The 12873-nt window shown below is 47.5% G+C and overlaps 1 protein-coding gene across 1 annotated transcript; it reads right to left on the bottom strand.

Moving 5' to 3' along the window:
• Positions 1 to 295: 295 nt before the first annotated feature.
• Positions 296 to 6367, bottom strand: IRX2 (iroquois homeobox 2). The gene is made up of 5 exons (XM_088536315.1): positions 6117 to 6367; positions 3909 to 4314; positions 2749 to 3477; positions 1582 to 1649; positions 296 to 894 (listed from the first exon to the last, which is right to left on the bottom strand). Exons 1-4 carry the CDS (start codon positions 6357 to 6359, stop codon positions 1606 to 1608), a joined length of 1422 nt encoding a protein of 473 aa, XP_088392441.1. The 5' UTR covers positions 6360 to 6367; the 3' UTR covers positions 296 to 894; positions 1582 to 1605.
• Positions 6368 to 12873: the final 6506 nt, after the last annotated feature.

Below are 12873 nucleotides of genomic sequence, written 5' to 3'. Positions count from 1 at the left end.
AAAAAGCTACTTCACACCCAATATAAATACTTTATAAGAAACATGCATGTATTAATCTCTCTCTCTATGCCTACGTGTGCATATATACAAATATGTATTCACACACGTGTATCTTAACAGATTCAGTGTGATAGAACAACCCAGAAAGAATTAATTTATGCAAACTAAATCTTTTCAGTGTATTAAAATTGCTTATTCATTTTATGGTCTAAGCTGCACTAAGTGAAATCACAACTTTTGTCATTTTCTAAATAATGGATTATTATTTGAGGGGAAATGAATGGAAAACACCATATTGTTGCAGACTAGTCTGTTTTTATTTACAATTAGAGATATAAATTAGTAAAGAATTCTCATTAAACAACCAAAGATTGTATAACCATCAACGTTTCAAATAAAAAACAGGCAAAATTTATTTACAAAAAGTTCAGATTCCATTGCAATACAACTTGCATAAATTACTAGAAGCTTTATATCATTACAAAAATAAATATCAAATTTGTTTCCACTTTATAAGGACTCAAGTTTTCCAATCACGTCTTTATTATCTCTACTGTATACATCTTTTACAAATAAATTTTACAATAAGTCCTATCACACCTATCGAATATATATCGTGGCAATGGAGTGATCAATTCAAGATATCCTGAGAAAAACAGATCTGTTTTCAAAAGTCACACATACATTGGGGAAACTATACTATACCAGCAAACTCACGTATGTCCAACAAAATTCTGGTTTAATAATTAGACTTTGAAGATTTAATAGTGCTCTGTGGTCTTCTTTTATACAGTGGCACAAGATGTGATCCGTATTTAGAGATTTGTTATATATATTAGCTCGGGGAGAGATGATGGCTTGCTGACTTTATTTCAAAGCAATTGTGACACCTACCTGTGGACCAAGGAAAAAACCACATCACCCAAAAGTCTTTCAATTACACACTGACACCATTAAATAGTAAAAAGGGGGTGAGGCAAAATTCTTACTCTTCTAATTTCTTTTAACAAAAAAATTAGTTAGAAATACCGTCAAGATGATTTTTGTTGTTGTTTGTTTAGTCGTAAATACAGAGGTATTACGAGTGCCATTGATAGCTAGGCAAACCACAGTTAACATACCCTGTTTAAGATGCATGCCGATTTCTTAAAATTGCCTCCCTCTATTTTAAATCTGTAGCCACTATATATAGTCATCTAATTCATGATGCACAATTCTCGCACTGCCACGTTAGCAGAAGTCCTTTATTTTTAAGCAGCAATACCTTAGAGAATATTTCTGTAAAGCTTTCCATAGCATTTAAATAGTTCTCCTCTGTGTGCACTTTCTTATTTTTTGTTTTGTTTTTCCTTATATAAGCAAAGAGTATGCAGTGTTAAGGAACTGGCTAATCTGGCTTCAAAATGAATATTAACCCGAGAAAGAAAAGCTGTAATGAGAGGTTTTAAAAAAAAAGGCAGCCTTGCTTTGTAATCAGAAATAATGAAGCAAGAAATGAATGTTAAGCAAGTTTAGAACTGTGCAGTATGTCGTGGACCTGATGCCAAATGATCAGTGTAATAGAAAAATGTTCCCACTTACTTGCATTGCTGTGTGATTGCACTTCTATAGGTACGGTTGTACTCCTACTGTGCAGACTTCAGTGGGATCTGTCAAAATATAACCGTCAGTTAGTCACAGGACACAGCTAGCTAACTAGATTATACAGTTTAGGTATGTCCCAGCCTTCACCCACACACAATTTATAGCTAAATCATTTGAAAGACTTTGGACAGTGTTTTAGAATTGACTTTATATCGAGAAGTATTTTCTGTTTTAAGGTGACAAATACATTTACATAAAACATTATATTAAAGACAGGCAGAGAGTTAAAAAAATCATGTTACATGTAGTTTAATGCCCAAGGTTAGTGATTATCTGAACCCAAAGCTCCAAAATAAGTGGGGATATTGAAATCAAAGGGAGGAATAGCAGTGTGCCAGGAAGGAGAAGAGAAGGAGAAGAGAAGAGGCCAGGAAGGAGAAGAGAAGGAGAAGAGAAGGAGAAGAGAAGAGAAGAGAAGAGAAGAGAAGAGAAGAGAAGAGAAGAGAAGAGAAGAGAAGAGAAGAGAAGAGAAGAGAAGAGAAGAGAAGAGAAGAGAAGAGAAGAAAGAGAGAAGAGAAGAGAAGAGAAGAGAAGAGAAGAGAAGAGAAGAAGAGAAGAAGGAAGGAAGGAAGGAAGGAAGGAAGGAAGGAAGGAAGGAAGGAAGGAAGGAAGGAAGGAAGGAAGGAAGGAAGGAAGGAAGGAAGGAAGGAAGGAAGGAAGGAAGGAAGGAAGGAAGGAAGGAAGGAAGGAAGGAAGGAAGGAAGGAAGGAAGGAAGGAAGGAAGGAAGGAAGGAAGGAAGGAAGGAAGGAAGGAAGGAAGGAAGGAAGGAAGGAAGGAAGGAAGGAAGGAAGGAAGGAAGGAATGCATTTATTTTTCCTTTTAAAATGGCTTTTAGCTGCATGTGAAGCGAGTGAAACTGCTTAAAAAGCGGTCTTTCACATTTCCTCTCTTCATTTCTAGAGGCAAGTATTGATGTGATGGTGACATGCAATTTTTAATCCCCAGATAATACTATTGCCCATCTTCAGTCCACATAGCGATGACAGCATGCTTGCTGTTTTGACCAAAGAAGGTTTTTATATTTAAAGTATATAAAAAATTATGCTGGTTATGGAAGTGGCAGGGGAGCAGGGAGAAGAAAGCAGTAAAAACAAATCACCTACCTTTCTTAGAGTCGTAACTAGAGGGCCTGTAATGCTGTTCTAGTTGGTTAGTGATGGTTTTCAAAGAGTCACTGCTCTGCTTGTGAACAGAGCTGGCATTTAGGACAGTCTGACTTAGTCCCTCGTTTGAAGCCACTGCTGCGGAGTTGTATCTCAGGATTCCCTGGCTCTGGAGTGCGTTAAAGTTCCCATAGTTTGTATAATTGCTATAAAAAGGTGAGGTGTAATATATATGCCTCCCCAGGAGGGAGGAGGGCGAGTAGGCAGCGCTATGCGGGGTGGAGGCGGGGGTGGCCGAGGACAGAGCCGGCGGCTGGCAGCTGGGGCCCAAGTGCTGGCTTTTAAGGTCCGAGGTGGCGATTTCGGCCAGCGACCAGAGCTTGGGCTTGGTGGCGGGGGCTGGGGGCCCGGGCGAGGCCTTGCTGCCGCTGCGCGCGGCGTCGGCGTGAGGATGGCCCAGGAGCGGCGCCTCCACCGCCGCCAGCGGCGACGACGTGGCCGTCTTGGTCGGCGGGCAGCGCTCCCCGCCGCCGCCGCCGCCGCCATCGTCTTCCTCGATGTCCTCCTCTTCCTCCTCCTCCTCCTCCTCCTCCTCGACGTCCTCGTACTTGTCCTTGCACTCCGATCCCGACTCGCAGAGGGGGTCGCCCGCACGGCAGGGCAACTTCTCGCCGTCCGACTCCGCGGAGCACGAGTGGTCCGTGAGCGAGTCCACTTGCAGGCTGATCCCTGCAAGGCGTGCGCCGGGCACGGAGAGGCACAGTCAGGGGCACCGACAAGAGCGCGCGGCCGAGCAACGCGCGCAGCCGCGGCCGCTCGCAGTCGCGGCTGCTGATGTGTAATTACATTTCTAGGAACATGCCCATGGGCGAGCTCCGCGGCTGCACCCTGCGCCGCTCAACGGGCGCCCCCGCTCAGCGGCGCCGCTCGGAGCCCGGTGCGGCCCGGGGTGCCCCCGGCCGCGGGGGAGCCGCGGAGCCGCACGGGGCACTTCCCCCCAGCCCCGCGTCTTTAGGATGGCTTCTGTTCGGCAACTTTCGCCTCCCCACCACCTTCCCTCGTTCTTTCCCCCACCGCGGTCCGTGGGCATTCCCCGGGGAGGGGGAGGGAAGGAAGGGCGCGACGGGACAAGATAGGGCGACCCTGCACCCCGAGCCCACCTTCGTCCTCGGCAGAGGTTTCGTTGCTCTCGGGCATCTTTCCTGGGCTTTCTTCTTTACTTCTCGCCCCATCTCCTTCGTCGTCGTCCTCATCCTCGCTCTTGTTCCGCGGGGCCCAGGTCATCTTGTTCTCTTTCTTGAGGCGCCGGCGGGCGTTGGCGAACCAGGTGGAGACCTGGGTGAGGGTCATCTTGGTGATGATGGCCAGCATGATCTTCTCGCCCTTAGTGGGGTAGGGGTTCTTGCGGTGCTCCTGCAGCCAGGCCTTGAGCGTGGCCGTGGCGTCGCGGGTGGCGTTTTTCCTGTACGCGGGGTCGTTGAGCTGGTAGGGGTAGGCAGGGCTGCCGTACGGATGGTAGCTGATGGCTCCGGTCATCCCCGTCGTGTGAGCGTCGTAAGGGGAGCCCTGGACAGAACAAAACGACGGGGTTGGCAATTTGTTACTGCTGATAGCCATTAGTAAGTTGTCAAGACGAGATGGCTGGTTATATTTGTATTTCCCCGGGACGGTGTCTTGTATCCATATTCTGGGGGGGAGGGGGGGGGCACGGGGGAGGGGGGGGGGGGGCACGACAGCACCCAAAGGCCATTAAGTTATGATCTCCCTTCCTCCGCCCAATACAAACGCACACAGACACACAGACACACACACTTACAGTCGTCGGTGTTTTAATCTTTCTGACTAATTTCAGCTCTTTGTAATTGAATATTTCCCAATACCATTTTTGAACCACACCGACATTTTAAAGGCCCTACAGGTAGTGTCTTGATATCTACATTTCTCTCAAAGGTTCAAAAGATGTTTCCTTTTTTTGCTATAGAAAATACAACAAAGCCACCACTTAGCAATTCACTGCACTAATGCATTGCAAATCCAATTTGCAAATCAGAAGATATGCACCGTTTCGAATTGTTCAAATGCGATGTAATTAGCATTTTAATTCGCCCTTTAACGTTTAAATTGCGCTTATTTAAGTCTGCATAATGCAAGAAAAGTTAACGATATTGCTAAGGAACTCGCTAACTTTGAGCGCGATTCAGAATCCTTCAGACTGGCGAGTCACGGGAACAAATTCACCTAATATTCGAGTTAGTTCACAGCCTCACTGCAACTTCCAGCTACTCGCTTATTTCTTCTTAACAGGAAAGACAAGCAAAGATATCCTCAGATCTTTTATACCACTCCGAATAAAGACTGCGCAACAATTTATGCATCTGATTTTACAAACAGAAAGCAAGCAGATTTTCCGTCACTTTGTAGGGAGAGCGTCGTCCCTTCCTAGGATACCGACGGCGGCTCCAGTCTTAAATTCCGGGTACAGGTCTTTGTGTGTATGGGACTAGATACGTGTCTGACTGTGTGTGTATGTGTATAAAACTACATAGCCATCTAGACGTGCAGTTTATTTATATAGTTTATGGTTTTATTTATAAAGTTTATGCATATAATACACACACATGCAATTGCAAATGCTCCTTTTAACTATTAAGAAGAAAGTGAAATCTGAAACTGCGGCCACCACAACCATCTTGGGCTTAAGCGAAGCTCACAGATCGCAAACAGATGCTCCTTTTCATTCCTAAAATCCAGTTAAACCATTAGCACAAAACACACTGAAAGTAAAAAAAAAAAAAAAAGAAAAAGAAGAAGAAAAAAAGAAAAAAAAAGAAAGAAAGAAAACCGTACGGGGATAAAGCCTGCAGCGCCTCTAAACAGCAAGTTAAAAAAATATAATAATAGAAGAGAGGGGGGGGGGAAAGAAGAAAAAAAAATAAAAGAAAAAAGGAAACCCTCCCCTCTCCTACCGCAGCGAAAAGAGAAAAAGAGAAGGTGGGGGGAATGAAAGTCTCCAGCCCAATTGCCTGAGACGATCCATATTTCTGTAATGGGGGCTGCGGCACCGCTCCGTGTCGCAGGCCCCTCGGCACGGAGCGAGGAGGCGCCCCGGCCCCGGCCCCGTCCCTAGCCCCGACCCCGACCCCGGCCCCTGCACCGGCCCCGGCGCCGCGCCGCGCCGCTCCGCTCCTCTCCGCCGGCCGCGGCCGGGCTGCGGGGCGGAAGCGCTGGGGCAGGCGGCGCGGGGCACCCGCCGGCGCGGCGCGGTGTCGGGGGGCTGATGGTGAGTGTGTGAGGAGCCAAGTTGAAGATGATGAGGATGAGAATGCGGATGCTAATGAAGAAGGAGAGGATTGCTCTTCGGTAGTTACCATGTAGGAGGGGAATCCCGTGGCGGGGTCTGTGGAGTACTGAAGCGGGCTGGTGAAGCCTGTGGCCGCCGCCTGGGCGGTGAAAGCTGCCGATCCCGGGTAAGGGCTGAACGCCGATCCCGACGAAGACCTGGCCAGCTCCTCGCTCCTGGGGGCCGCCAGAGCCGACGCCCCGTACGCCGGGCAGGAGTACAGAGCCAGCGAGCCAGGGGGCTGGTAGAGGTAACCCTGAGGATAGGACATGGCTTGCACTGGCGTGCACAGGAGCAGGGAGGGGGCGAGGGTGACCGGCCCTGCTGCTGCTGCCGCTCCTGGCGCTGCTTTCGTGCTCTCCCTCTCTCCCGCCCTCTCTCTCTCTCCCTCTCTCTCTCCCTCTCTCGCTCTCTCTCGCCCCGGTTGGCTCTGTGCAGTTATGTAGAGAATCAGAATTGTTATAGGCTCCCCCCCGAATCAGAATTGTTATAGGCTCCCCCCCATACGCACCCGCTCAGAATAAAAACAAACAGAAGGGAAAAAATAGAGAACACTCCTCCACACCCCCCCCCCCCCCCCCGAAAGCGAAAATAAATCGAGCGGTCAGAAATCTAATCGGGAGGGGAAGGGCATTTGGAAGAGAAGGAGGAGAAAGGGTTAATTAAAAAAATAAAGAGAAAAATTGAAGGAAACAGAAGGGGAAGGGAAGAAAGATAGAAAAGCGAGCCCCCGAAATCAGAAAGGTGGCTGCTGCATATGGAGTTCTCCCCGCCAGCCAGCCAGCCAGCCAGCTCCCCCAGCGCCCGAGAGCCTGTATTTTGGGGGAAGTATAGAGTCTGAAGTGAAGAGTTGAGGGAAGGAGCGCTCGAGTTTCCGAGGGACATTGGAAAACGGAGCTGTCCGTCAGCGAGGCTCATCTGCATAGCACGGCGGGCCCGCCCCCGCGCCCGCGCCCGCGCCGGCCTCGCCGCCGGCCCCGGCCCCTCCCGCGGCCGGGCAGGGAGAAAAGGAGGCGGGCGGGGAGGGAGCGAGGGCCGGCTTTGTAATGCACGCCAGCCTCTCCGGCAGCCAGCACAGTGCTGCAGCTCCGCGATGGAGCTGCCCATGGCTCCTCCGCGCGCGGAGCGCCGTGAAGGCTTTTTCACATGCTCTCCTCTTTTCCTTATATACATATATAAATATATATACACTCATCCACAGTGAAAACGAGAGAGAATTTGTATTTGCGTGCTCTATGTATGTTAACTCGCACCCCTTCTAGCACGCACTCACTGCAGCTCTCGCAACTTATGCTGCGCACACATAGCACATGCATGTGCGCTCGCATGCCTGTGGGTGCACGCGCACTCAGGCTCGAGTAGTATAAGGCTAAAGCACTTTGTAAAAGTATTGCCCTATATGGTAGGAAAGAGGAGCAACTGCTCAGATCAGCACTTCCAGGAGCGTGCTGTTCCTGGCAGCACGAGCCTTCCAGATTTATAAGTTGCCGCAAAACAGTCAAGATCTACTCGTGGAGAGCGTTTGCACATGAAGGAAAGAGAAACCCCGATCTCTGTTTCATTTTTGTTCTTCCTGGTCTGGTGTGCGGAGAAAAGGCCTGAGTGACTCCTTCCGGCGAAGAGGGGGAGGCAGGTACCCCCGCCCCCCTCCGTTTTTCAGTTTAGATAAATCTCTCGGAATAGGCTCAGGATGTAATTAATTTCCCAAATAACGCAACCTCCCACCCCCGCCTCCGCTTCGTCCCTGGCCACCATCAGACCTTGGCAGCTCTCCTCCAGTGCAGCTCTGAGAGGATGTGATGAAGGCATTGAACTTACCTCTTTTATACTAATACAAATAAGCACATATATATCTTCTATACAAGTATAAATAAACACATATATGTGCGTGTGGATTGCCTTTTTTTTTTCCCCTTCAGGATGGTTAGTCTAGAGAGACTGCCAAGAAAGCTATGGTTAATCGCACACACGCGAGCTCTGGCCTTTGCCTCCCGGGACCAGCAGGAGCTCCGGTCTCGGTCCTGCTGCTCCGGTCTCGGTCCCGATTCACCCCGCTCCCCGCCGAGCTTTCACCCCCGGCTCGCGGAAACCCGTGTGCGCAACCAATGACCCGTCTGTCCTGCGGGCAGCGCGCAGACGTTAGGCGGGCAGAGGCGCCCCTGTGCGCGCGCGCTAGGCCGCTGCGCGGCCCCGGCCCGCACCTGCGCTCGCCAGCGCAGGATGCGGCCGGCGGCGCCTGCTCCGGCCCCGCAGCCCGCAAGCGCCGAAAGGCACTAGCGAGCCCATTCGCTCGCATCGGGGGCCGCATCGGGAGGCCAAAGGGGGCCTGAGCTGTTGATACAATTCTTTGTGTTCGGACCAAAAGTAAAAATAAAAAGGTCTTTTTTATTATTATTTATTTATTTCCCCCCCTCAATGTCTGCGATTGAACCTCAGCCCGTATTTAGCCAAATAAAGTCGCTTTTGTGCTTACGGTCGACTTCTTCATAAAATACCTCAAGTAATTTCAAATAGCTGAGATGGAGAAAAAAGCACCACATCGCAGTACGCCGAGGAATCAGCGCGCAGCTGACAGAAAGGAAAGATGGCAATACTGAAGAATTATGGGTTAGCAGGACAGTCTATTGTTAATCAATTAAACGAGCAGCTAATAATAATAATAATAATAACACTTCGAGAAGCCACTCGCGGGGAAATTGTCGTATTAAAACTACGGTCAAGTATAGTGTCTGAAATAATTCGAGCTTTCCTTTTTCTATATGACTTTTTATTCCTTTCCTCGTCTTCGGTGAAATCTACATACCAGTTTACCCCTGTCCCTGCACGCAGCAGAAGAGATCTGGCTACCAGACATCCTGGATTAATTCCTATCCAGAGCTATCAGCTGGCCCCTAGAAGAAGCAATCATTAAAAAGGCAGGTGAGGGGGAGGAGGTTAACACCAACAGGTATTTCTTGTCATTAACTCTCCACTTCCTGATAAGAGCATGATAAACAACTGGTAAACTCAGTGTAAGAGATTACAGAAAAGACGTTTACTTCCTTACTTGGTGATTAATGCGCATATATTAAATAAAAATAGAAACGCTAAAAACAAGATCTTTATATAAAACACGTTCATATTTAAGTAGTTCAGTGGGATAATCGATATCAGGCTATTACTTCTGAACGGTCAATTTCAGTGCTTCGCAGAGCGAGTTTTGAGTGTGTGAGCTCTGTCTCTGAACAGAGCAACATCTGGAGAGCTGCGAATGCAAAATTAATTATAACATTATAAAGTCCTACAGGAATCTCTCTAAGTCAACCTGCGTGTCTTGCAAAATGTAGTATACTCCCTGCATTATTTGGGAAGCCCAGGCTGTTCTTTCCAGCAGGGTGTTGTAAGTGAATCTTTATCTACCAGAATTGATTGCTTTTATTTTTTCCTCTTTAATAATTAGTGGAACAATACAGATTGGGAATACAATGGCCGTTGTGTTTACATTATAGCAAGGGATTAATGCTATTAAGTGAGTGTTACTGTTATGACTGGGAAGAGTACTTAAATAAATACGGTGATCTCAAGAGAATTGATATAATTCAGTTCAGAGTGTGTGTAGATACGCACAGACACACACGCGCACACAAGAGATACAAATCTCCATACATATCTACACACGTTATGCATAGGTTATGCACCCTAGGTATATGTGCACTTCCGTATAAAATGTAGGTGTGGTTTTCTGCTCCATCTGCATGTCTTATCTCGCTGAAAAAATATATAATACATATATTTACGATTTCGGTGAGAGCAATGTTTAAAACTGGAACGTAAGTTCCCTTCCCCCAAACACAAAGAGCAACAGATTTTTTTTTTTAATGCGGAAATGGAGGTTAATTTCGCAATCAGAGATTAATGGGGTAAAATATTATCATTTCAAAAGACAAGTTCTTGCGTTGGTTCCATTTGCATAATTTTTGTATAGCTTCAGAAAGACATGGATTTACCCACTGCTTGGAGAGAACATGCATTTTAATACACCAAATGCACCACTAATTTGCCTCTGCACAAAACAGAGAACGAAAAGTCAGTGGGGTAATTTAAATATAGCTGGTGAAGTCTTCGCGACAAACAGAAAACCTTGTCGATATTTTTTTTTAAAAAATATTGGTCAGTGTACGTGGTTTTATTTAACTTACCGGAGTTATCTCCGCTTGATTTGAATGCCTTGCGCAGAGAATGGGTTTTTCATCTGCCTGGCTCCACAGCTGAAATCTAATTTTCCCACAGTACTACCCGTTACTAATAAAAAGCCATCTAGCTTACACAGCTAAGCAACAGAATAGCAATACGTGCACTTTTTATTGGTAATAACTATGGCAAATTAAAATGCCTACGCAGAGGTGTTAAGATGGTACACACTGCGTTTTTATTTGAATAACCTATGCGTTTGTTCGGCATTTACCTTCCTAGATTTTAAGTGATGCTCCCCGTGTTCTCCCCTAATTCCTTTTGCTCCAAGCACAGCAGAGCGAGTAGCCAGGAGCCCCCTCAGCCTCTGCCCCTGTTCAGCTCTCGCTCCTTGACGTCCTGAGAGACAGGTTTCGCGATCTTACGTTTATTAGGTACCTCTCTCCCTGCACTAGTGACAGTGGCTGAGTTTGCTGGGCGAGCGAAGTTGCAAGCTCCGTCTGTGGAAATTGCCCGCATGCCACTTTCGCGGAGTGCGATCCTTTTGCTTTGTGCAACAACTGCGTGAGGTTCTGCCAGGGACTTGTGCGTTTGGAGACTATTTATCGAGGACCCCAATCTCTGGAATTGTATACATATATATGTATATATAAAACCTCGCTGACGTGAGGGAGAGATTTCCTCTGTCCTTGTGGCCCAAAGAGGTGCACATCCCTGTTACTTGGGCAATACCGCTTACCCGATTGTCATGATACTGGTCACTGCATTTTTTTTTAAGCAGAGAGAAGCGAAACTTGGTGGGGCTTGAAGATGTAATACAATGCGCAGCAGAAACGGTTTCCTGTGACATAACCACACAATGGTCTGGGAATGCTTTCTCCTTTCTCTCATGAAATAGGGGACCGCCACCATCTCCCAGAGACAGCGACGTGGAATAATAGGCTATTGTATTTATAAATAACAAAAGACACACGCATGCTATGCAAGCGGAGTTGTCCGGTTTTCCAGTAAACAGCAGTCGTCTGGCTTGAGATGCTCTTTCCGAATGCGGTGTTTTGCAGGAGCGACCCGTGCAAGTGAGAGGAGACGAGATGAGCTGGGAGAACCTCTCTGCCGCACAAGACGAACTGGGAGAACCTCTCTGCTGCTTACAGGGTTAGAGGAAAGAACTAAGAGAAGACGAAAGCGATAAATGAGAAGAAATAACTTTTCGTTCTCCTTAAAAAAAAAAAAAAAAGTTCAGGCTGTGTATGGGAGGGGGCGCTGTGGCAATGAATTCTCAGGCGCTCCAGCGCACTCGGAGCACAATTGTTTATGTAAGCTTCTTCCCTGGGGTTTCTTTTCATATTTCAGTCTTTACTTTTATTAACAATATTATATAACTGTCACCTGGTGATACCTACACTGAAAGGTGGACTGTTCTCATGAGTTATGGTCACTTCTCCTTAACCTATTTTTCTTTCTTTCTTTTTCTTTCTTCCTTTTCATTTCGGTAAGGGTGGACTAATATATTTCATCTTCAAAATAGACTGAAAGAAAGATTTGTCCAGGGAAGTGATGAGCATTTAGACAGCTTTCTAAAACACGTAATAAACAGGCACAACACAGGCATAAATGAAATGTATTCTATTTCTACCCCCTCTTCTCCAGCTTCTATGGCTTTGAAAGTGAAATTTTACACTAAGACCCGTGCTCATATCATAAGGAGGATTTAGCTTCCCATTTTTTTTAGACTTTATTTTATTATTATTATTTTAAACTAAAACGGATCTCCGAAAAAGCAGATCTGGGGCTTAGAAAATTTGCTTCCCATATGTCATACTAAGTATCTTAGTCACTTTCTGCTTAGGGAAATACAAGCAAATACATATCCGTAAGCCTAAAATATAAGACCTTCAAAGCCTTCCTGTAGCCTATTACGTTCACCTGAAAGGCAGGCAGTCCTTCCCAGTGAGAGAACAACTTTACAATCCACAGGTGGGATAGTACCTAATTTTTCGGAGCCGGTGCGGGGGGGAGCTGGCGGGTGTGGGGGAGCTATTAAAGCAGTGCACGGCGTTTATTGAACTAACCACTGAGAAATCCGTGCGGTGGACGCAGAGGTGCAGGGTTCCCTGGCTGCGAGAGGCTCGGGAGGGCCCGGCATCGCCTGCGGCTGCCCGCGCTCTCCCACGCCGATCTGCGCGGGGCCGCGCTCGCTGCCCGCAGCGCCTCTAATCCATTTCTTTCGGCAAAGTTGGGAGCAGACCGGGCACAAGCGGCTCTTTCGGCCGCGCTTGCTGCGGCTGGCCGGTCGCGCAGGGGCGAGGCTGGTGAGAGCCGCTTTGCCCTGGCCGCCTGTGCCCGGGCTGCCGCGGTGAGGGGCGCTTCCCATATAGCCGGTCTGCAGAGCCAGGCGGTCATCAGCACGTCTTTACTGCTGGATTTTGCACTCTGCCGGTGTGTACTGAAAAGCTTGTCTCGGAGTAGGCGAGAGGTTTAATCTTTTCAGTTGACGGGTGCGCTTTCCAAGTGAATGATGGACGGAGCAAAGGCAAAAAGGGACGATCAAACTGAAGAGGCCAGGGATGTTTTATTTTAAAGGCTCAGTTTAAAATGTATTCTTTTGATGCAGG

Source organism: Tinamus guttatus, unplaced genomic scaffold (assembly GCF_059628265.1).
Source record: "Tinamus guttatus ecotype Peru unplaced genomic scaffold, ASM5962826v1 Tinamus_guttatus_pri_ptg000657l, whole genome shotgun sequence".
Lineage (NCBI taxonomy): Eukaryota > Metazoa > Chordata > Aves > Tinamiformes > Tinamidae > Tinamus > Tinamus guttatus.
Note: the sequence above shows the minus strand (reverse complement) of the source record. Positions and strands in the feature narration are given on the sequence as shown.